Genomic DNA, 26,602 nt, shown 5'->3' with positions numbered 1-26,602 from the left:
ACCTTAACAGAGCAGTATCCTATGTGTTTTCTTTTTTGCAAAGCCTTGCAAAACCAACAGTGGCAGTTTATGCATAGTTTAGTAGTCTTTAAGGGACAATTCACCCAAAAATTTAAATTCTGTCTTTTACTCACCCTCATGTCATTCCAGACTAGCATTCTTCTGTGGAACACAAAAGAAGATATTTTGATGAGGTTTCAAATAAACACTCAAATATTTTTCCACAAAAGAAATAAGTCATATAGGTTTGGAATGATACAGAGGTGAGTAAATTATGGCAGAATTTTTATTTTTGGGTGAACTGCCAATTTAAAATGATTTTTTGCTTCTGTATTGTAATGTATTTCTGAGTGAAACGGCATATTACAAGGGGAACTTTTTTTATTATTTTGTCCATCAGGAATTGAATAGATTGTGAAAAGTATGCCTGACGTCAGCATAACTGATGAATCATGCACAATTAAGTGCATAAACCTTGAGAAAGTAAATGAAGTCAATTTTGATTTAAAGTGCCCCATTATTATTTTTTTCAGAAATTACCTTTCACGTAGCGTGTTATACAGTTTTTTGTGAATGTAAAATGTCTGCAAAGTTTCAAAGATCAAAGTGCAAGATAAATGGAGTTATTGTCTCTCAAAAGAAAGAACCAATTCTGAACTGCCTGAAAACGAGTCGTCAGTAATTCCAGTCTAACTTCTATGTAGGTAGCCACCCTATGGTCTTCATTGGCAGAGACCTGGAAGAATTTGGTTTGTGTTGTCGACATGTCGTTAAGATGCTGTTTTCTGCGCTGCAAAAGCAAATCCACTATGCATGCACGGTAAAATTGATACGGTAAAACTGATGCCATTGCTACTGTTTGCATTACTAAATGCATGTGCTAAGGAAGCCTCCGGAGCTCAAATTCAGATATGGTAATGGCCGTTTTGTTTCCAGCACGCACTGTAAGCTCTAGTCTAGACCAATCACAACACACTGGACCATCTGACCAATCGGATCATAGTAGGCTCTCGGAAAGGACCATTTCAAAAAAATGGAAAGAGGTGATTCTGCAATGTATATAATGAGAACATTTAAGTGTTTTTTGACCTTGGATGCATGTAGACCTATTGTAGGAGACAATAGTTTTAAGTACTGAGGCTTTTATCACATCATTCACATCTGCCTCCTAGTCTTGAAGCAGAGAATATAGCATTATTTAGATTGTTAGATACCTCCATCTAATGCACATGGTTCTGTGCGGACGTATAACTGGGTTACTGCTGGAGTGGTAATATTTAAGGGAATGTCAGGCCTCGGTCCGTCACTGACTATACAAGTGCAGCCCACATGCTGACACTGATGTGAAGGAGCTCTGGAGGAGATTAAGTCACTATATGTTTATGTAAGTCTTTCTCAGTGACTGTCTTCTGTACCTCTGACACACACACGCACACATTTTATCCTTCACTGTATGTATATATATATATATAGAAATCATTTTGTGTTAGTGTGTCACTTTCTGAGAAAGTGAAGTACAGTGTCTTTTTCAGCTGAAACAATGTCAACATTTTGAGAGATTTGAAAAGTGCTTTATAGCTTTTTTTACCACGCTGATCTCTCTCTTTCTCCACTTTTAAACTAGATACAGCCCAGACCCAGAGACAGTGTAAGTAGGAGACACCATTTATAGAAATCCTACAGCTCAATATAGCAGATGTTAGAATGGAAGTCCCGTGTTTCAGCTAAAAGAGCCAATCACCTTTTTAAAAGATTTAGATTTTACTTCAAGCAAACATGTCCATTAATTAGATCTACTTGACAAATACAGGGTTTTTTTTTTTTTTGTTTGCTTGTCAAAGTGTGAATTTCAGAAGTCAGTAACAACACCATGGCAATTTCATGGTTATCATTATCTTTCTATACCACAGCAAAAATAGTTTGCTATTGAATACGGTACTTATAACTTAATTTTACACTTTGAAAAGTGTATATAAGGGCAAATATTTCTTAGTAAAAAAAAAAAAAAAATTTTTTATAAAAGACAAATTAAGTAAAAATCAAAAGCGACAGAACAAAGTGTTTTGAAGTTTTTTTGTATCTAACTGTAGAGGCTTATTGAAACTGCTAGTTATCAAGACACGAGTACATAGTCTTTCGTTTCTTTCTTTCTTTCTTTCTTTCTTTCTTTCTTTCTTTCTTTCTTTCTTTCTTGTTGCTTTTTGATTAAAAATGGCATAATAGACAATGGCAGGTCTGTTACACTGCAAGACTGCACAGATCTATAAGTATTTTGCCATGAGATTTTCTCTACATATGCATTCACTGACATAACCAACTGTTTTTCATTAATATATTGCCAAGACAAGCATTTTGACCACAAAGTGCATTTAACATCAAGCGAACCTCTTCAGAGAGTCATGTGTCCTGAATTGAGTATCGAAAGTACCAGAAATTTTACATCCTGAATTGTTTATTTGAAACACATTATTGACTCATAATCTTGACATAATCTGTCGTCCCCCATTCAAGTTTATAGGAGCTGTTTGTGTATGTATGGGCTATATAGAAAATAGCTGACTGGGGGCATTGCTAAGATATCTGTAGAGTGAATGGACTTGCCTTGAAGAGGCTTTGCTACACACACAGACCTGATTCTGTCGGCACACTCTCACACAATTTACACACATTCACAATGGGTGTTTAACATTGTGTCTATGCACGACTACTTCGGTTTCAAGAGAACAAAGTGTGAATTCCCTTTTTCTGTCATTTTCTTCCACCTACTCTATTCTGTGTCCTTCTCCAGCTTTGTTTTCCATCACTGCTGTTTGCCTGTTGAATTCGCCCTTGGTCTGATTGAGAGAGAGAGCGAGGATTGTTGAGCCAGCTAAGCAAGCATGCTTTTCAATCTTCTCTTTATCAGCAGATTACATGTCAAATAGCTGGCCCATCTCCTACACATGCACTTCCTTTCCCATTCCACTCTCTTCTGCTCTGGGGTCCTGCCCTGGTGCTCGTTTGGCTTCAGATGAAATGAAGAGCAGCAGAAGAGCTTGGTCATCAGCCCTCTGACTCACAAATTAAATCGCTTTAAGAGGGCTGAGAACAGCACTTGTTTTGTTCATCTTCTCACGGCTCTCCTCGCATTGATTATTATTATTTTTTTTACTTCTGGCCGTCTAAATAATACACAATCACATTGTCTTGGTCTCATTATATCACACATTTTGCTGTAAAAACACATTGATCAGAATCCTTTAGCTTTTCCATGAACCCAAAGCTTTTCTGCTTTGCTTCAGATCTCATCATTGGTGACACTGTGAGCACGTCCCTCTGATAGAGCTGTGTTAAGAAGTTGTGTAATCATTTTCCACTCAAGTATTCTGCTCTGATGCAGAGATTAACCATTGCGAATGCCTCAAAAGCGAGAGAATGACCTCTGACCTCAGAGCCGAGGTTGAGATTATGTTGACAGCAGTGAGACTGCTCCATCACTCCTCATTTTCATGTGTCAGATGAGGGTGTTGTTTAGCCTGATTAAACATCTGGACACAGTGTTGTTCTCTGGAACGCATCCAGCATCTCAGGATCTTTCCCTTTCTAATGGTCACGTTCAGCTTCAGCTCAAGTGATTCCTATTTACTGTGTGGGAATCTATGTATATACACTACCGTTACAATTTTTTAGATTGGTAAGGTTTTTTAAATATTGTAATTTAATAAGAAATGTTTCTCGAGCACCAAATCAACATATTAGAATGATATCTGAAGGATCATGTGACACTGAAGACTGGAGTAATAACGCTGAAAAATCAGCTTTGCCATCACAGAAAGAAATTGCATTTTAAAATGTATTCAAAAAGAAAAAGTAAAAATATTTCACAAGATTGATTTGGCTGTATTTTGGATCAAATAAATGCAGCCTTGGAGAGCATAAGGAACTTATTTCAAAAATATAAAAAATTATTACCAACCCCAAACCTTGGTAGTGGTAGTGTATTTATTCATGTTTGAATGCACATGAACAACTGATCTGTTAAACATTAAATAATACAACAGGGTTTGCTCTTCAGCACTCATCGCTCATCAGCAATCACGCCGCCGGCCTCACGCCATTTTCTCACTGACCTCTGCCTCGTCCTGCTCGCCGCAAACATGTTTCAAGAAAAAAGCAAATTAGAAGCATTTCTACAAGAGGGCTCAGACTTTGGAACCCCAAATATTTACCATACTTACAGAACAAAACTAAAGTCCATCTTAGCTTTAGGAAACACTTAATATCAAAATTAGATGGCAACAAAAAGTCAGTCTAACCTTTGGCACATCATCTGTTATCACAATCAAAAAAAATGTCTGTTAAATGCAGTCTCGTGAGCTTTATGTTTTATTATGTGAAAATTTTATTATGTATGTATTATGTGTATTTCTTCAAGTTAAGAGAGGAATAGATGATAAAATTGTTTTGTTTTTCTATTCATTTCCTTCATTATTTATTCATTGTATTCATGTTTTATTAGTCTCTCTCAATCAGTCTTTTTAAGCAGTACAGATCACAACATAGAGCTGCACTCTGCTCCTGGCACACAGTTAACCATCTTCTGGAAATGAAATGGCTGCTAGCTGTAATTAAATCAACTTTCCTCTGTCTGAGAGGGAGAGAGACACACACATTAAACAACAGCTCATGAGAATAAAGAATGATTTTGGTGAAAAGATAAGGGCAGAGAAGAGGACTTTGTTTTTTGCATTAAATCGAAAAACAGTGAAATTTGTATTTCTACACAAAAACAAATGTTAGTACAGTGTGTTTGTGTATAAATGTCCCTATACCCGTCACTGACTGTGTCCATGTGTTGGTTTGTGTGTTGAGATAGAAGAAAGGAAAATAAACTATATTCCCATTGCTGTTTGCTGAAGTCTCTGGCTGCAGTCGTACATGATTGAGTTTGCTGAAGGCTACTCCTGTTCCTCACCTCATCCCGTCGGATGCGCCAAGCTCCTACACTAACAGCCAGAAGCCCCTTCTCAGCACTCAAGAGGGCCATTAACGGGGTGTTTCCCAGTTCCTTCGCACTCCTCCTCTGTCTTGAAATCTTACTAGCTCTCTCTTTCTCCCGTCAGTTTGCTTTGTAGATCAAAGTCGTTTTCCCACCATGCAGATGACCCTCTCGATAGGACCTCCGTTAAGCCGTGGGCTAATGGTCCCTCCTCCTCCCCAATCCAGCCCATTTACGCTAAAAATTAATTAACGTTCTGCATCAACAGCCTCAGGATGCCCACCAGAGCTTGTCAGGGAAGAGAAATTATACACTGATCTACGGCAGAGATATTTAGATGGGCGTAAGGAATTGTGCGCTCGTCCCAAAGTACGTAAAACTGACTAATTTCAGTCTTATTTGATAGATTTTTTTAAATAGTAATTGGCCATGTCCCACCAATAAGGTCCCACCGTTACGGCCCGCAGACCTAATGAATTTTAATGTAAAGGACGCCGTTGAAAATCAAATTTATTTTATTTTCATTTGTCAATTCAAATAGAATCAGCAGAGGAAAGCACAGCTAAACAGCCGGAGGGGCAGCACTGAAAATCCATTTGTCATGTACGTGAGGCTGCACTGACTGACTCTCACTCTCTCTCTCTCCACCTCTCTCTCTCTCACTCTATGTCTCTCTCTCTCTCCACCTCTCTCTCTCTCTCTCTCTCTCTCTCTCTCCCTCCCTCTCTCTCTCTCTCCCTCCCTCTACCTCTCGTCGCTCTTCCCTACCCATCACCTGAACTGCCAAGAACACTTATCTGGTGATTAGAGTGGACTTGATCCAGATGTTACAATTATGAAGTGCTGGATCACATTTTTTCCGACATCTTTCTAACATCTTTATCAAGGATCTTTTCATGGTGGTTCAGATATAGAGGAGCTCCATAATAAGATGTGTGGCGGACTCCAGCTCTCTCATGCACACAGGTGGAGTGTAGAGGTGCGAGCTGATCTGTAGTCAGGCAGCAGGTGGATGCCCATCTTGTGGGCCGGCAGGTGTGTTCTGGTTTTTGCGAAGCTCCTGAGAGACTTTATTACACTCTCGCTTGCTCTTTTTTGTGTGTGTGTTTCTGAACTGCTCTAATCACCTCTCTGCTTCAGTGTGCCTCTCTCCAATTCCTCACCTCAGCCTCTCTTCTGCACTACAGAGCTCCAAATTGCACAGGCACAGAGAAGGGAACATTTCGGTCAGATTTAGCTGAATCCACCACAGATGTTACCATGTTTGACTTTTATTTTAGAGCTTCCTCCTCCACGTCAATCACTTTTCATGTCGGAGCCATGGTCGCAGTCCTTTCAAGGCAAGTTAGTTCACCTGGCAGCAGTCATGCAGAAACAGTTTCTATCAACTTGAAAAGGGAAACAAAACAAAAACTGTTCATCAACTGAATGTTTCAGGTAAACGTGAAATCAGTAATAAAATCCATTAACACTGGAATTTGTCTAAAAATACCTTTTCCGAAAGATATTTTTTGCTGGGATGCCATTAAGGAATCATTTCATCTCAGTCTTTTTTGTACATAAAATTAAAGTCATACAGGATTGGAGGTATTGGGTCATACAGTCATACAAATTTTGGGTAAACTTTCCCTTCCCTTACCCTTCTAAACTGAACTGAATCTGATTAGATCATGGCCTTTAATTGGGGAGTGTGTGGGATTATGGCTTTGAATCGCATAGCTATAAAGCCAGTATAAATGCAGTACTTAATGTTATTACAGAGGAAGGCATACTATTTGAATTCAACCCACCTACATAAGGTGAAAAATAAAACAGAAGAACAGTCCCCAACACCAGCCATTATTCCCTGAAAAACACATGTCTTTAGCAACAGGAAACCCCTGCACAACTCAGCGAGCAGTATTGCCTCTTAAAACCACCTGCTGGGTGAAGTATACATGTACAATGCTAAGGGGGCCAGAGACAGAGAAAAGTAAAGAGTGATCAACCTGTGCTAGATGGGAGGAGTGAGATCACAGAGATCCATTATGCTAAGCTAATGCATGAATGAATAATTGAATGTCATCAGTTGCACACTTCTTTATGATGGCAGGATTACCTCTTAATAGAAGTGCTTGTGTTTTATGAGGGACGAGACAGAAGACTCCCATGAGAAGCACGGGGGAAGACCTGGACACAAACACACACACACACACTTGGACTTGATTACATTCGCTATTAGCCTCTGCAGTTCGAGGCAAATGGGTGTGTGTTTTTACTGTGGTTAGGCTGTTCATTGTTCATACCGAGTGCAGCTCACACCTGCAATACATGAGACCTGAATTTCTTTTCTCACATAGGCAGTGGTGTCTTTATTTACCATATATATATATATCTCAATGGGGAATTATTCGTAAATTGAATTATTTGCCCTGGCTGAGCTCGGGCTCAAGCTCAAATCTATAGCTACTGCAGCTGCACGGGGCTCTGTTGCTAGGCAATGGCCATCCATCTCATGAGCATGTGTTTTGAAATACTTGTCTCGTTGTCTGTCAGGATTAGCGGCAGTTCCTCTAAGAGTAAAAAGACGTCTTCATTTTGCGAAGATAGAAGATAAATGTCAATAAGTGTCAATATTTTTCACTCCTGACAGCATCAGATCCATCGTAGTGGACTGTATTCCCATTTTATTTGAATGGCATCTGGAAATGAAGCCGCGATTAAAGTTTAAAGGCCTGTCAAACATTTAAGCAAAGATTTATTTCCTTCAGTTTAGATAGAAGGGATTAATTTGAAAGGTCTCTAAAAATCTACATCAGGGGGAGACATGCTTTCTGGTATGTTGCTCTCTGCATTAAATGACACTCTTATCTAAACCGATCCACTTGCTGTGCTCTGGTAATGATGTTTCTGTTCGTTCATGCAGTCTACATGAAGTACTCTTGAGTCCAGGGAGAGGTTGTAGCAAGCATGGGTTCATGTCAGAGCTGATTAGCCCAGCAATGCATGCTGAAGCATTAGCATGTCAGTTGTACTAGCTGCTGTTTGCTTTCTGGATCTGTCTGTCTGTCTGTCTGTCTGTCTGTCTGTCTATCTTTCCATCTATCATTCTGTCTATCTATCATTCGGTCTTCTGGCTGCGTCTACATTAATCTGGATATATTTGAAAACAGCATTTTTGTTTCAAAACGCTCTCCGTCAACAGTAGCGTTTTTCAAAAGTTTCTCATCCACATTGAAACGTCGGAAAACACTAAATTCACCTCACTGTGTATGCGTAAAACCTCATAAAAGCTCACTGAGATGATACAGACAGAACAGACACAATAAAGTTCTCATGCTATTCTTCTGGCAGAATTTTATTTTACAAAATATCTCACCATTCACTGATGCCTCCAGGTCGCACTCACTCACCATTATATGTTTGGTCTAAAACGCAACTGCTCTCTTGTTTTGCCGCAGGACAGCAAATGTGAGTACATTTTCTGTCATCTTTGCAGAGTGTGCAAACATTTTAAGCAACTGTGTGAAAGTGAATAGCACATAACAGGCGCAATACCAGTATAAACATGAACATCTATCGGTACAATATGCAGTCATGACTAATGATGCGTCATCGTTTTCAAATACCTCCGTTTTCACAGTTCACACTACAACGCGAAAAACATAGTTTTCAAATTTATTCACTTTGGAGAGCGTTTTCAAAAATCTTTGTTTTCGTTAATAAAAACGTTGTCTTTCTAACTGTCGTTCTGTCTATCATTCTGTCGTTCAGTATGGTTCTGTCACTCTGTCTACCTATCATTTTGTATTCTCTCAATTTAAAGGCATTGTAAAAGTTTTTCAAAACTTTCAAACAAACTTTTAGAAAATCATTTATTTTTTATTTTTTTTATGTCCATTAATTTGAATTACATATCCTTAGATTATACATTTAATTGTATTTCTGTGTCCTGTTTTCTACCTGGTTGAAGTTTAAAATGACTTTTTTAGCCTCCTATGTACAGTATTTTCTGCATGTCTATCAGTTTTTTCTTCCTTATTCTGGAGCATACTATTTCCAGAGAGAGAGCAGAAGTAGCGAATGATTGAAATGCCATCCACCCTTCACACTGCTTTGTTTTTGCCCTTGAGAGCAAATTGAAAAAGAAGTAGACCAACACATACAGCAACAGACAGAGCGAGAGAAAAGCCTCAGGAAGAGTGGGTGGACCGGTATTGAAGAGATGCCTGGGGGGACGAGATCCCTCTGCTTCTGTCATCTTACCCCTCAGAGAATCTCCAGACCTGCCGCCTGCCGTCCCACTCAACATGCGTTTCTTTCACTCTCTCTCAATTCTTTCTATTTGTCCTCTGGATAACTGATGTTTTAAAAAATTCACGTTTTGATGCAAGGCCTCCACAGTGGTCAGGAAACGACACAGTAAAATCCTTCTTTTGCTTTAGAAAGAGAGAAAAAACAGAGGGAGGTTGAAAGAGGCGGAAGGAGAGGTCAGCCTGTAGGCTTGCCTCTGGCCTGCTCTTCCCTGCTGGGTTTGCCATGGTGTTGGGTCCGAAGCTCCCAATTAAGCGAGGAACGTGTGTGTGCTCATGGGTGTGCGGTTGGCACAGTGAGCCACCGGTCACGACTGTGCTCCACTGAGGGAGCGAAAGGATAGGAAGTTGGGCCTACATGCCCAGTGACCAGACACACATTCATAATGACACATACTGTACTCACACACACATACCTAAAATACCACTCTGGTTCACACACACAAATTATCTGCCACTGTCTATGTGCTTTGAGGACAGATGCTTCCCAAATGCACTGGTGTATTTGAACTGCTAGTCTTTAAATTGGCAGCCATGACAGTTGTACAGCCAAATACAAGGACAAAAACTTTCCTTCTGTGTGCGGCCGCCAGTTAAACCTGTGAAAGCTTCGGTAAAGCATCTGTTCTCCGTGCAGCAGTAAGTGTGGTGTCATTTAATCCTGCGAGGGGACAAAGTCTGTCTGCTTGGCTGGAGACCCCCCCCCCCCTCCAAAAAAAGCCTGCACTGATGGGTGGCCAACAAAGGTGTACAGGGGCTTTGGCTGTGAAATGCACAGATTAGTGCACCAAGCTCCAGACTGACCAAGACTCAGGCACAGGAAGACTCATCGCCTGCCAAACCATCCCGGACAACTAAACTGGGAAATGAATAAATGAATAAATCACATTTTTAAATATATATAAAAATAGAAAACAGTTCATTTAAATTGTAATAATATTTTACAAAATTACTGTTTTTTGTATTAAAACAATTGACCAACCCCAACATTTTGAATAATAATGTATTTATATAGATATTAGTTTAAAAACTTTTCATTAAATGGATTTCTGTCTGTGGTAATCAGCAGTATGTCGATAGAGCTCAACTTGTTTCGAAGCTGGAACATTGTTTATGTAGCTTAATCTTTTAATGCAGCTCAACTGGAGTATGTGCTTTGTGATAAGTTGGCAGCAGTTAACACGCTTCAGATGTATGTTTTGTGCACTTCTCATCTGCATTTCCTTCTCCTGAAACCAAAGAGAAACGGCAGAAGGAAGAGAGAGAAGAAAACCTTCATACGGTTTCTATTTTTAGCCTCACGCATGCCCAGGTTGAAATTAGAGTAGTTCTGAGAAGTGTCACTGGTAAATATCAGACTATGGGGGGAAAATGGCTGTGAAATAAAGGTACGAAAAAGGGTCCTGAATAAAGCAGAGGCCTGGCAGATGGGTTGATGAGCAATGCAGAAAAGCATCTCATTTCAAAATTCACTGCTGTCTCCCAGATCCAGCTTCCCCACACTCAGCACTGAATTATGGGGAGGAATAGGTTCTGCTTAATTGCCTTTTTTATTTAGGGATCGAAAAGTTCAGTGCACAAGTTTCAGGCATTCAGTCTCACTCACTCATCAAGCCCTCTGCTTCTCCACTGTTACACACTGCGTGTGTGTGTGTGCATGTATGCGGATAATATTGTAATTTAAGTAGTGTTCAGTGCTCAGACATGCTCTTTAATTGGTCAGAGTTCAGTGATCTGCTATATGCTTGCAAACTTAATTAGCAAGGGTTAAATTCAACATGACACAGTGTCTTTGCATACATTTTAGCATTGTGTTCCTCAGATCTACTCACATTAACAGTAATTTCTCGCTTTCTTTCTCTCTCCACAGCACGCAGCAGCAGGCATTCCTGCTGGAGAACGTGGCGTGTAATAACGCGAGCTGTCGGGAGGTGGGCCGCATGTTCCGTGTGCTCTGGGAACAGTCAGACCTCAGTGCCATCCCCAGGGCTGTTGTGGCCACTTTTTTTGACATCTATGAGGACGTAAGTGTTGGCCTTTTCCCCTTGCTTTTGGCGCTTTAATTAAAACCTTGCTGCTGCTTTAATCTCCCTCCCTTTCTCTGTCCCCGATCACTCTTTCTTCATCTGGTTGATGTCTCTGTGACCCGCATTATACTGAGCTTTAGTTATTATCTGATTTACTCTGACTGTAATGTTGCCCCAGTGGTGTGGCGCAGGCTGTCTCCTCTTTTGACATTGAGAGTAGAGAACTACACCCTCTACATTTCCAACAAACCCCAGTCTCTGATGCTTAACACCCTGTCATCCAATAGTGTAGCAGCCTCTGTAGTCTAAAGACTTCTTTAAACCTGATGTGAATAAGCGACAGTGTTGTTGTCTTACGTTGTTTAAAACGATTACAAATAGTTTTCATTAATTGCTATAAAGCTGAAAAAATGAATATTAGATGAAAAACTTAATCATAAAAAAACATGAAATTTATAAATGTTGCATGGCAACTAACTAATATATTTGACTTAGTACTTAAATAAAAAAATGAATAAATTATGAATAAATTAACGCTAATCATAATTATTAAAAAATAGCTAATGAAAATGACAAAAACACTACAAAATTACTAAAATGTAAACTGAAAATATAAAAGTAAAAGCTCATTCAAATGACATTAATATTAATAAATACTATAGTAGTATAAAAAATAATACTAAAATAACACACACAACATCTAGAGATGCTGGTTCTAGACACATGACCCAAACACAATATTACTTTATTTAATATTTTGTTGGTGTATCATTTGTTATGTTTTGACACCCAAACAATTGAAAGTCAATCTACCCTTCAAATTGAAATGACCATGCAGAATTTTCAGACCTATTGTCAAGGGGTTCAAATTGATGTCTTGTTACATTTCACATTCTTATTTTGCCAAAAATTTCTACTCCAGACTTCAGATTGGCTTTGAAAAGGCTTGCCTCCTCTCTTTTTTTCATTCACTGCACTGTTTCTGTTGAACAGAATTAAGGGTGTGCTTATGGTTTGGGGTCTTCAGCTCTTATTTTCTGCTCTTAGTAGTCCAAACGTATAGCTTCCCTCCCTCTCCTCCCTTGAGCTGTGTATATCTCACTGATGTTTAAGGCTTGTTATGTATTGTTATATTGATTCTGAGTGTCCTTTGATCAGAGTCGTTTAATTGGACGGTTCATTTTACTCAAGACGCACACATGAATGCGTCTGGCTATTGTCTATCTTGTCTAATTCCCAGTATCTGCATACAGTAATGGGTTAATCTCAAATGTCCAGATCACATTTCACCTGGGGGTGTGCGATTATCATGATTTTTGATCATGGATGATTAAAATGTCTCTCCACAATATACTTTTGAAGAAATATCGTAGTATCATGCTACAGTGCATTCTATCATTTGCAAATCTGACGCCTGCGTCTCAACATACTGTATAATGAGACGTACATTCACATCACATGTTAACGCAAAGGTACAGTTACACTCACGGGACACTGCAATTCACAAAAGTTTATTATTTGCATGTGCTTTAAAGCCTTGCCGGTTAAACATTTAATTCGCGTGCTGATGCGCTATTCTAACATGCGCTTTTTTGAGCGCATACATCCGAAACACGCGCTCACTAAAAGCCTGTCAAATAGCGCCTGGTCACTGGACTAAGTTATCTTTCGAGTTGTATTGCGCTAAGACTGTCAAATATACAGAAGGTTTAAATAAACACAGTTGGTTATGTCTAAAGTGACAGCAAACATTTGAGAGAAAATCGGATGCGTGTCTGTAGATTAGATGCATGCGGATCTTAAAGTGACAGTAGCCTAACAGTAAACATGCTGCCGCTTGTCCTTAAAGGGATAGTTCACCCAAAAATAAAAAATTCTGTCATTATTTACTCACTCTAATGTTGTTCCAAACCTGTATTAATTTCTGTCTTGTGCTGAACACAAAATAAGATATTGTGAAGCGTGTGGGTAACCAAACAGTTGCTGGTCCCAATTGACTTCCACAGAAATATATATATATATATATATATATATATATATATATATACAGTATATATATATATATACTATGGAAGTCACTGGGGACCAGTAACTGTTTGGTTACCCACATTCTTCAAAATAACTTTTATTGTCAACTGAAGAAAGAAACTCATTCAGATTTAAAACAACTTGAGAGAGTAAATGATGACAGAATTTTCATTTTTGGGGGAACTATCCATTTAATGTTAATAAAACAACAAAAGACAAAGAGAAAATCACTCACTGCTCTTGACTGAAGAACTTTAATACAGTAGCTTTAATAAGAATCAATGTATAATTTATACAGTGAAGAGTGTTTTATTTTTATATCGATTTTTATCTTCGCCACTTTGGGCTAAACATCTGCCGTTATTTTTATTTTATATGCTGTTACCTTGCAAGGCTTTTTTTTTTTAAATAGGGAAATTAGTTTGGCTGTAATGCTCAGTCACTTGCAAAATAGTAAAACCAACATGAAAAAGAATCGTGATAAAATCGTGAATCATGATTTTCCTGAAAGAAATCATGATATGACATTTTTGCCATATCGGCCACCCATAATTTCACCCCAAATCAAAAGAATCAAAGATTATTTTGCATATAGAAAAAAATCGCTCTTTCTTTTTTCTTTTTTTTATCAACCATTATTTGCATTGTGACATTGTTCATGCCTTTTTTCTGCCTTTCTCATGTTTGTCTGCTATAGAAATGTTGTGTGTTTGCCTGTGTGAGAGTCTGTATTTCTTTGTGTGGTTCTTTGGTCACCTAAAGAAGTGAAACATCTCACTGCTGCAGACGGCCCTCAAGCATCTAATTTTGGCATTATATCTTCCTCTATGATTCACTCCTTCCCTCGCTCGACCCCTCTCTCCATCTGTATCGCAACCTTTTCCCCATCGTAATCATAATATAGCCAATTACCTCGGATTCCCTCATGCTTGCATAACTAATGACGCTAAAGGCTCATTAAACAAACAGCACGTGCACGTCTCATTCCGTTAGCATTCGAGCTAGTCATCATTAGCACAGTATTACAATGCTATCTGTACAGGAGCCCCTGCGCAACCATTTTCTTAAGAGCGAGACCAATAGACTGCAGAGAGGGGCTGATAAGAAGCGTAATAGCTTGCTGGAGTCCATTAAGGATATGAGTGTTCATCAGACGGGAGAGATTCAATGGGCTTGATACATTGTTTCTGATTTCTCATTTGCAGGGTATATTAGATATGATCGTGCTCAGCAAGGGGGAAAAGGAAGACCTCGTAATCCACGCTTTGAAGAACAACTATGAGGCCGACGCGTATTTCGTGAAAGTGATCGGTGAGTATGAGATGTGGCGTTTTCCCAGCCTGGCCACCGTAGCGGCAGTAGAGCTTCCGGGTGCTGACATTTGGAGAGCTGACATTTCCAGAGCCAATTGTGTCCACTAGAAAGCAGCCATGATGCCATTTAATCCTGCCTGCTGTGTTTTAATTACAGAAGAAGGAGAGATCCTCCTCTAGCTCAAGCGCAGAGATTAGCTTCCTCAGTGTAACAGCATGTGAGGATCATTCTATCAGTGTCAGATTAAAACAGGGATGAGACTGACCCAGAGTCTCTAAACCTCCCCTCCTCTCGCTTATTAGCGCGCTCTGTTTCTCTCTTTCCTGTAGATGTGCTGTTTAATGAGACTGCTGTAAGCTAGAATGTCTGGCTCTGAAGAGAGGGGCACTCTGGGTAGTTTACTGCAGTGACAAAGTGCTCCCAAGATGCTTGTGCCCCTTTCAAATCAAATAGCCACTTGTGTGTGTGAGTGAGAGGTGGAATTTATGTTTATATACAATATAAATGTTGTGTTTTATACAAATAGACTCTCCTCCATAATAAAGCTGCTTTTATGAGTCTGTAGTTTATACAGTTTCTCTGTGAATAATGGCAGACTCATGACTTTATGCTCCTGCACTCCTGTCTAGTCTCACAGACGTGGTTTGCATCTTTTTGACTGTCTGTTGCTGTAAATTGGAAGCTACACTCAGTACTGTTTAAAAGTTTGGGGTCTGTAAGATTTTTTTCATGTTTTTGAGAGAAGTCTCTTATGCTCACCAAGGCTGCATTTATTTGATAAACATTAATTTTGTGAAATAATATTATTACATATAAAATAACTGTATTGTTTATTTGTAAATGTTTTTTTAAAATGTAATTTATTCCTGTGATATCAAAGCTGACTTTTCAGCATCATTACTCCAGTCTTCAGTGTCACATGATCCTTCAGAAATCATTCTAAAATGCCGATTTGCTGCTTTTTTTTTTGGAAACCGTGGTTTTATAGGATTCTTCTATTAAATAGAAAGATCAAAAACAGCATCTATTTAAAAATAAATCTTTTGTTCGCTTTTGATCAATTTAATGTGTTTTTGCACAAAGTAATATAAGTATTACTTTCTCACAAAAAACGTTATTGTAACTGACTCCAAACTTTTGAACATTGGTGTAAATATTAGTGAGATACTGGCAGAAACAAATATTTACACAAGTACCCAAGTACTCAGAAGGCAACAGCTGATCATGAAAACAACTTTGTTTTAACATCTACGAAATGTTTAATTGGTAATATAGAGGTTAAAGAACGGTTAACTTAGCAATTTGGGAGGTAATTTGCAGTCTGATTGAGATGCAACTGTAAATAAAGGCCCATCCCTGCTAAATATATTAGCTCTTTATATCCTCAGCACTTCTGAGACAGTCCACAGATGCTTAAATGCATTAAGCAACCATGTTCAAACAGTAAACACTGCTGCATTTAGAAGCACTATGTTAGAGTTTGAATTTCACATGAATCACAAAAGAAAACGCCATAGTCCATTTGTTGATGTGCTCTAAATTGCTATGAGATGCGTTTTTCTTCAGACAGTTGGCTGCAAATGACTTCAAACTCAAAGATGCTAGTAACTGCCATTCTGCAGCCCAAAACATAGAAGTTCTCCTTTGTATTAATAAGGGTGTTATTTCAGCAAATTTCATTGCTAGTGAAATACTGCTGAGCCCATGTAAAATATTACAGAATAATATGCCTGATAGTGGAGATTAGTGTATACCGACCAGGGAATCATTTCCCTGATAATTGTTTCATGTCATGTGAGTTTTCCATCAGCTGTTTAGAATTAGATCTAAATGCCAGATTCACAAACGAATCACTATAACTGGTTTGCAAAAATGTCTAAAATTGGTCACGATTTAGTTTGATAGATTTAGTTGATTTTAGTTTGATTAAATCAGACCGTTTACTCACACATTGAATAATTTCTCACAATGTATCGACAAGTCAGAAAACAGAAAGAGTGCTGGAGTATTACAATATATTGTAATACTTTCAAATGTCTGTCAGTTTGTCACAGATTCTTTATTTCATTTGCAGTTTATGAACTACTCTGTACTGCAGAGTCATTTTATATTCATATATGCATAACATTATCAAAATATTGGAACAAATTTTGATGGGAGTATGATGAAAGACTAGAAAGCTCCTGAGACCCACCTGACCCACCACCGTCCATTGAGGCAAGGCAGGTGACGTACACCACTGCATTATACCAATTTGCCACATTTTTGTCCTCTAGAGGGATTGTGGGTATGTAAGCTGTGTCCTAATGCAATTACCTTTACCCAGCGGTTTACATATTGCCGGGGAAGCCTTGCTATTTTGTCCTCAGAGGAGTAAATAAACAATTTAGTTCTGTTCGAAGCTGCCAAGTCCTCAAGGCCATGTGTGTTTTCACATAAATCTGAAGCAGAACATGAAAAGAATTCAAGCCTTAACATAGACGTGTGATACGTTGAGGCCTTAGTTTTTTCGCCCATTCTACATTTACATCCCAGTATCTGCAGCCTTTTTATCTTTTGCCATGTGTAAAACACCCACTTGCCCCTTTATTTTCCTTAGTTTCATAAATTCTCATACACAGATATTTATAACTCTCCTCTGAGCTACAACTCAATAGAGGCAAAAAGAAGTCCAAATGAGCCGTGAATGGTTAGCAGGAGAGCACAAGAGGAGGGGAGAGGCCAGGTGCTGTAATTATCTGTGATTGCATGTGCTAAACACACACAGACTGTGGTTGGAGTGTGTGTTTGTGCTGTGTGTGGATGAGTAAGTGTGTGTTGGCTATAGGCAGAGAGGGAGAACTATGGCAGCTGATTGCATTCCTGTTCATTTATTAGAATGCAGATGAGCTGCAACGAGGAACATCTGCACTCTTTGTTCAGTCCAGTGTGCGCTCCTTCCTCAATCTGCAATACGTCATGCTGTAAACCAAGCCCCCGTCCCACACGTTGCAACAGTACATGGGAACTCATAAAGGGAGGCATTTTTTATGTCACTCATTCAGATTGAATTTTATTAATGATTTGCCTTTTCTTGTGTTTTTTTCCTGTTTCATCCTGTCAGTCACTGTAGTAGGTTTTTTGTGTTTTCTTATTAGACAGATATAGTAGAGAGAGACACTGAATTATCAGGAAGGTAAAGTGAAAGGTGTCACACACCAGACTCTGTATCTCTATCTATCTATCATTATACAGTTTTATGTGTCTGTGTGTCTCTCAGTCTATCCATCCATCCATCTCATGCCATTAGTTAACTCACTAATCGCCAATGTTGCTGTGTCTGGCTGCTCAAACGAGCAGAGCCAAATTATGTACACTTTTTGGTGATATGATGGTTTACTTCTAGTTGTCTATGTATATTGTGCTATGATAGTAGTGCAGCTTTAAGTGTGCAGAGATAGGTTGTTGTTGTCTTTTGTTCTGTTTTTTCTTTTCATTGAGGCGTAATGATTAGGTGATGAGAGACTGAGTGCTGCTTGTTACTGTAATCGCTGCCTGACCTCAGCTGAGACAAGAGCCAATCATAAAGTCGTCTTGGCTACTGCTGGGTTAGGGTATGGTAATGGACGTAATCTCACGACTCCGGCCTGGGATCTCACATCTTTGAAACCACCTGGTCACCACTTTCATGGACTAGATTAAGAGTGACAGGTTTTGTTCCAACTTTATAAAGTAGCGCTTCACCACCTCTGATGGTGTAATGGTGTGTGAGCGTCTGTGTGGGGCAGCTGTTATGAATGACATGAGACACAGTCACTTAGAGTGTCGGTGGCATCTGGTTTACCAGTGCAGAACAGAACAGCAGGCCTCATGTCCAGTTTCACACCTATTCCATTGTTACTGCCAACTCCCGGCATATTCACTCCGTGGAATCTCCCTATGTCCTGGGAACAACAAACTGCAAGACTATTTGGATCCGTTCCTTTTGTCACCACAAGCAGATATACAGTTGAAGCTGTTCAAACAGAATCAAATCAGACGTCCTGGGATAGGACGTTCAGTCTGGGAAATTGTTCGCGTAACCTTTTTACGTAATTTATCAAGATGTCATCATGATGAATGAACCATCATGTTTTTTATTTAATTGTTTTTCGAATGTCCACTTTACCGCTCTGCATTTCCCCTCAGTTTATCATAGATGTCTGATGCCAGCAATGTCGCTGTGTGATCATTTTTATTTCTTTGTATTAGAGTGGTTTCCAGGATCTCCAAATGGAGCCTGCGGGAGGAATAGAGACGAATGTCGAGTCTTATCTTTATGTGAAGGCTCAGACTAAGCCCTGGCAGTAAACAAGCGCATTATACATGAAATGAGTTCACAAAATGGCATTTCATTGGGATTAAGCACATCATAAATGTTTAGAGGTATTCAGTGCTAAACCTTCTGTCTTTTAATGGTTTTGTGCTGTACTCTTAGGTGGGCACTGCACATGCTCACACACACACACACACACACACTCACACACGTATGGGAGCGTGTCATAACCGTGCATATCATGCTTCAGCTCACTGCACAAGCCCTGCTGATAACTTGTCATTGATAGAGACATTTCCACTATGTGTGCATGTTTCCTTATCCGTTAGCATGCGTGTGCAGGCATGTCAGTTTGTATGTTCAAACTAGTGTTCAATATTAGCCATGCAAACACCAGCCTGAGAGATTTAAAATGTATCTGACAGCTTCAGGCCACCAGGATGTCTGCCACAAGGAAGTCCATAATACCCGGAGAAAGCTATCCGATAGCATTCCTGTTCATCTCTATGGCAGCTGCTTAGTTTTTGCAGAACCCCATGAAGTAACACTTACACTACAGTTTTATTTGGTGGTTATTAAGTTAGCAGTTGTTGTTTTTTTCACCCCAATTATAATTTTATTTTTTATATTAAAAAAAATATATAAAATTCTCTGTCAAAAAACATTCAGTTCCAAGGAGCGTTATATCTTTCAGGAAAGCAAATAAACACCCACATCTACATGGCCGGGCCATGTACAGACATTCTGAGGTAGTGGCCCAAACCAAAAAATTAAATAAAATAGGGCAGATCGATGATGGAGATTGAAGATGGCTCGACCGAATCACGTTCTGCGGCGAGGGTTGGTTTGTTGGGGAGAGAGGCTGAGAGGGGCAAGTCAGAGGGACAGTGGCTCTAGCCACCGGGCCCACCCCCCCGTGCACGTGTTTTGATGCTCGAGGTGCCTCGGAGGGACAAACTTAGCTCTGCCGTAGATTTCAACCCCAAAAATATGTAGCACTCTTGTGATTAATAGACGCACATTAGTTATTAAGAGTGCACCTCCTTGATTTACATATGCGCATGAAGGTGTGTATAGAGGAAAATTGTGGTGTCATGAATGAAGCATTTCAAATGATTGCGTTTCAGAAGAGTGGAAAACAAAAATTCATATTTTAAACTGGGGAGGTAGCTTTGAGGTTTGTATGTCAGTATGTATTTTATTGCAGAGGTGGAAAGTAACTAATTACAAATACTTTCGTTACAGTACTTGAGTTGATTTTTTGATTTTTTTTCTACTTTGAGTATAATTGTGGTACTTTTACTTTTACTTGAGTAGAATAAAAATAAAGTATTCAACTTCGCTACATTTATTTTTCACCAAAAGTACAAAGGTGCTGACGGAGCAACAGGACGAGCTGACATTTGTAACCTCTTATATCTGTAAATATCAAGGACATTTTGGTTTTCCATTTCTTGACCCCTTTAAAGAAATTAAGATTTTTATTCAGCAGGGATGCATTGCATTGACCAAAAGTGACAGCAAAGACTTTTATGGCCTTTTTTCACCTGGTGACTTCATGCATCTCTCTGAACGGATAGCAATCCTATCGTGAAAAGACCAGGTGTACTGAAAAGCCCCCTGAAACGCTTTCGAAACTGATATAAATTCGATCACTCAGACCACTTCAGGAGGTGGTTTGAGACGCATTCCAAACAATACTGGACAAGTGTAAATGCATCTGGTTGTTGAAGCCTTTTATTTAAATTTTACTCATGAAAGAGTTATACAGGCTCCCAGTACCCTGATATGACAGCACTAATGCAACAAGCATCATTGCAGATATGACCCGCCACAGATGAGTAGCGGCGTATCTCTTCAGCAAGCATATACAGTGGGGAGAACAAGTATCACTTTTTCCACAAAAATATAAAGCATCAACTATTTTCAACATTAATGATAATAAGAAATGTTTCTTGATTAGCAAATTAGCCTATTAAAATGTTTCTGAATGATAGTGTGACACTGAAGACTGGAGTAATGATGCTAAAAATTCAACTTTGTCACAGGAATGAATTTTATTTTACAATATATTGCATTATAAAACAGTTGTTTGAAAATTGTAAAAAAAAAAATATATATATATATATATATAAAAGAATCAAGGATTCAAAAACTGAAAATTAGGTATATTTTTTTGCAGAACATTATAGAAAGTTGGAACAAAATCATTTGTTGTTCCAGAGTGAAAACGTCATTTTTAAATGCGATTAACCGGTAAATAACATACAGTATTTTGTGTTCCAATATTTTTTTCATGAAAACAAATATTTTCACATTAAAGTTCCTGAAATACACCTCCGATTTCCTATTGCCCAAATTCCTACCATTTCCTTCATTATTAGCAGCTGTGTTGTGGTAAAATTTTATCCATCACACATTACAGTGGGGTATTATCAGTCATATTGTCCTGTAGCAAGTTCACTCATTCATAGAGGTCTAGAAAATATCTACTTTATCTCTCTGTTCTTGACTTTCAAGCACAGAAATAAACTGTTGACCAGTTTGAATGAAAAATTATTTCAGTCTTCATGTCACACATCTCTTTCACCCCTCAGTACATTCGCTTTGAAAACCAAAACCACAGATTTGATTTCTCAATGCTAATAACTCATGCAGAACATTTGCCTGTCAGACCAAATATGAAAATCTGGAAATTTCCAAAGGGCGAGTTGTGATTGAAACATTTTCACCATTTGTTTTTCCATCACAGACTTTCAAAGACAATTTTTTTCCCCTTTAAACTTTGTTCTTCCATCATGAACTTTCTAATTCACTGTTTTAAATAGTGCTGCCTGTCACTGCCAGTTTAAAAATCTAACGCTGCGTCTCGATAAAGACAGATGCACAAGTACACAGATGGTTCTTTGTGTGCCACTAATGAGCAATTAATGATTTTTTTACTTTCCCTTTCATATGCGCAGTTCTCTAACACACAGTCAATTTTGGCCTCAAGAGAAGCAGAAAGTCTGGCTCTTATTTCACACCATTAGTGGGAATTTAGTGCACATTTTGCCCAATTAATTTTCTCTAGGCATAATTCCTGGTTGAAGATTATTACGGGAGCAGAGTTGCTGTTAAATTGTGTGATATGAGCAGAGGTGAATGTAGTGCTGGCCGTGTTTAGCAGTGTTGTGATGTGTGGATTTGATAATGGACACTGCAATCAACTTGTTTTATCTGACGGCCAGATATATGGGACAAAGTTGTCATTTCCTTATCTCTTTCTCTCTGCAGTTCTCAGTGGCCTTTGTTCCAATGACTGTCCAGAAAAAGTTAAGGTGAGTTCTAATATTTTCTTCTCTTTCATGCAAGACTCTACTCGAGTGGCAATGGCATGTGTGTAGTATCACCAGGCCAACATGCAATCTGTTCCTGCTGATTTCAGAAGAAATCAAACAAAGTCAATCACAATGTTTTCCACATTCCCTGCCGCTTTTATGCATTTTGCCTATTTAATAAGCTTTCATTATTTGGCATTGTTAAATTTGAGTTAAATGTGCTGTGAACAACATATAACACTGTAAAGGCCTCATTATGCTTCTGCGTCAACTCCACGGCGTAGCTACGTCGTCACTCCTACGGCGTCGTGGCTGTTTTATGGTTCTGCGTCGGGTTGCATTGCATCGCGGTGCATTTCACCGCCAGAACGCTAGGTGGGGTGTGGTTCGCGAATCTCTTTGCTAGTTTGTTTTGGTTCCGTGCGCTGGTTCCGCGCGAGCGAAAGAGAGAGAGTGTTGTTGCCCGTCTATGGTTGTTGCAGCTGGAGCTAATCGACGTTGAACAACAAATGTAAATAAACTTTTTTTCAAAACAACCATTGATCTATTAATGTGCAATGAGTAAAAAAGCACGCCAAGAACAAAGGGCAAAGGTTTAAGTATACAATAAAAAAAAAAATAAGAGTAATAGGTACAAGAAACACACAATATAAAACTGAAACACAATATAAGTTAACCGTAATATAAAACATTATCTAAGAAAATGAACTATTTACAAAAGTGCACTGAATCACGAGGATGCCAAATGTTCAGTCTTGCTCTCTGCTCTCATACACCAATCACAGCCCTTGCGGTCTGCGTCGCCTCGACGCGTAGTTACAATTTTTTGGAGGTGCACGTCGAGCTACGGCGGAGGGGTTGGAGAGGGGTTCGCGGCGACGCAGAGGGGTCTGCGGGGGTACGCCGTCGATTCGACGCAGAAGCATAAAACAGGCTTAAGACTTTATTTTTCCTCCCAAGCAAAACAGAAATTGTAATAAAAGTTAGCAAAATCTTAGGCATATATGGTAGTTAGCGGTTGACTGAAGTGGCCGATGTTTGATATATACAATACCAGCAGTATGGGTTGTTAGTTTTAGGTTGTTTTTTGTTGTTGTTGTTTTCTTTAAGAAATTAGTTCTTATCAAAAGTCATAGTAAATACTTTTATAATGTTACAAAAGATTTCTAATTCAAATCAATGCCATTCTTTTGAACTTTCCATTAATTAATTAATCCTGAAGAAAATATGTATCATGGTTTCCACAAAAATATTAAGCAGCACAACTGTCAGAAACGGGTTGCAGTGATGATGCCGCAATGATGAAGAACAGAAACAAAACATTCTTTAATAATAATAACTGGGGAGAAATACATAAATAACAACGACATAAATCATTGACAACACTGAACCATGAACTGAGAAAACTGAGGGCTTAAATACACACAGGTTAATCAACGGAACTAAGAATAGGTGTGAAACTAATGAGTAACTATGGAAACTAACTAGCAAACAGAACTCAGACAAACCGGAACAGGGAACAGAATGAAAACAAAACCAAAACACAAACTAATATACTCCTGACAACTGTTTTCAACAATAAGAAATGTTTCTTTAGCAGCAAGTCAGCATATTAGAATGATTTCTGAAGGATCGTGTGACACTGAAGACTGGAGTAATGATGCTGAAAATTCAGCTTTGCCATCACAGGACTAGAAAAAGCTCATTTAAATTTTAATAGTATTTCACAATATTACTATTTATTGCATTTTTGATCAAATGAATGTAGTCTTGGTGAGCATGAAGAGAAAGAAACTTCTTTCAAAAAAATCTTACTGGCCCTGAACCATCAAATCACACTATTTCATTTAAAAACTTGTGATAATAAAAATATTTACTTGGTATTTGGGTCAATGACGTGACGGGTCATTTTTTTGTCCAAAGGCCTTAATAATAATAAAAAAAACAAATATATAACATCCAAAGTATGTAAGGTAGTACAACTTGTTCTCTTTTACTGAATCCAAAAGGTTTTAATTATATTTTACTACATATAAAGGTATTTTAAAGATTTTGAAGTGTCAAAAGGTCATTCGGTAAAACCGATATAGTATTTAAATGGAATAATATTGTTTTTAATAACTAAAGGAACTACAATAATACAAATATAAAGCAGATAAGGCTCTTTTTTTTACATTTCCCCTTTTCTCCTTTCCCTGTGCAATGTTTTACTTGAATATGTTGGAGTGTTTAGAGTAGTCCAATAAATGATTACATTTATGAGATCAGTGATACATTTAATATTTCTTCTGTGGTACACACTATATACTATCTCAACATCGATGTCAAATCAGTTTTTAACTTTCAAATCAGTGGTTAAACCGAATGACTTTTTTGGTGACAAATTTTTTCCATCTTGTAAAAAATGACAAAAAACAGTGTTAATTGATTGTACAAACCACAAAATCTTATTGTTAACACCTAGGTAAACTAAAAAATGGTTTCAAATATAGTTATATCTCCATTCTATTTTTTTTACACTTTTAAAAACCTTATTCGTCAATGACCCATTTACAAAAGCAATTGAAAGAAATATTTTTATAATAATTTTTGAAAATGAATCAATATATAAAAAATATGCTTTACCAACTTGATGCAAGTGTTCAACACTGTCAAAATAAAATGATCACTTTAGGCATTAATCTGCCATACAAGAAAACTTCGTTCGATGTGATAATTAAACTAGATGTACCGCATGGCGGTACAAAATATGACCGCCGCTCAGGCCTGCACTGGCTTTCCACAAAAATAAATGACGTGGAGCAATTTGCCTGTATTGCGTGTTTATGTATATAAGTTGTATATTTTAAAAGACTGTCTGGAGTATTCCTGTGGATCATGGATAATTTAGAGTTTTGTAATTATTTGCTATTACTATTTAAGTTTTATATCAAAAGTCATTAGTTTAGACACTTAACATCTGTAATGTGAAAATGTCACATTCATAACAGTGGTTTTCCCTACATAATGTATTATAAAAATGAGTTTCAAAAACACAAGCAAGTCTTTTTCATGCTACATTGGTAACAACAAACAGCTTTTTAAACAAAAAACAAACAAAATTAAACTCATTCCCACTGTACCTAGTAGAACACTTAAGTAAATGTCCCATTGAAATTAATGGGATTTTATGGATTTAGGTGAAGAAAGTGTACACATAATACATTTTGGTCTGTACCATGAAGAGAAAACTGATTCAACTATATAAACTATATATTTTCTGAAAGCGTAGACTCTCAGGATGTGATCTAACATGGCATGAAACATGTCCCACCCACCTCATTAGTATACTGCCCAAGCATAACACATTGGGTATTGGTAAATCGGGTATATGGCTGATACCTAAAAAAAGTAGTAGTATGTGCATGTCTGTCTGTGTGTGTGTGTATGTGTGTGTGTTTGTGTATGTGTGTGTCTGTGTGTGTGTGTCTGTGCGTGTATGTATGCGTGCGTTGTCAGTGTGTGTCAGTGTGTGTGCATGCGTTTGTTTGTATTCCTGCATGTGTGTGTGTGACAGTATCATCCTAAACCAGCAACCCTTCGCTCAACAGCACCATCTACAGGCCGATGAGTGTACAGTCACTAAATGTGCACATAAATGAATTTATTTTATACCCCCCCATGGATGAAATTCTACGAAACTTAGCATACCCCCAGAGGATGTCAAGTTAATCATACACATGAAATATGGTGCCGTTCTGAACATCTCAACTGAAGATAGGGGCGATTAAAGCAGAATAATATTGCATTTTCATTTTTTATGGGAAGGGGCGCAAATCACTAATGAGTGATTATGGGCTAGGTTAATGTGGGCCCTTAAGACCAACATACCATAAAAATTTCTTCATCCTCGGTGCCACGGTTCAGGTAGTTATTTAGGAAAAACTGAATTTTTTGGGTTTGGGGGGGCCCAGCGCGGGGGGGGGAGTGGCCCCCGGGGACCAAACAAAATTTTTCCGTAAAAGTCTAGTGGGGCTACATGCCCACCAAATTTCATGTTCCCCGGTGTTTCGGTGTCCCTGGTATCGTTGACGAAAAATTCAGTAGATGACAAAAAAAAAAAAAAAAAAAACTTTGACAATCCCTATATGACCGCTTTCGCTAGCTATGCTAGCGGCAGGCGCGGATTTATGGGTGGGCCTGGGTGGGCACGTGCCCACCCAGATTGACCGGTGGCCCACCCAATCAGATTAATAAAAACAATAAATTTTTTTTATTTTAATAATAATAATAATGAATTAATAAATAATTTCATTTTAATAGTTTCCTGACGACATTTATGTACAACAGCTACGAAAAATAGCTACAAA

General features: G+C 38.4%; 1 protein-coding gene across 1 annotated transcript in view; it reads left to right on the top strand.

Moving 5' to 3' along the window:
- The window catches only part of itfg1 (integrin alpha FG-GAP repeat containing 1), a 134,395-nt gene that overhangs the window by 74,093 nt on the left and 33,700 nt on the right, over positions 1 to 26,602 (top strand). The window contains exons 11-13 of the mRNA XM_084403613.1: positions 11,141 to 11,294; positions 14,531 to 14,636; positions 22,210 to 22,253. Of these exons, the coding sequence (XP_084259739.1) occupies positions 11,141 to 11,294; positions 14,531 to 14,636; positions 22,210 to 22,253 (304 nt within the window). The remainder of the gene's footprint in view (positions 1 to 11,140; positions 11,295 to 14,530; positions 14,637 to 22,209; positions 22,254 to 26,602) is intronic.

Source organism: Rutilus rutilus, assembly GCF_951802725.1.
Source record: "Rutilus rutilus genome assembly, chromosome: 3".
NCBI lineage: Eukaryota > Metazoa > Chordata > Actinopteri > Cypriniformes > Leuciscidae > Rutilus > Rutilus rutilus.
The sequence above is the reverse complement of the archived record's forward strand: the minus strand, read 5'-3'. Positions and strand labels throughout refer to the sequence as shown.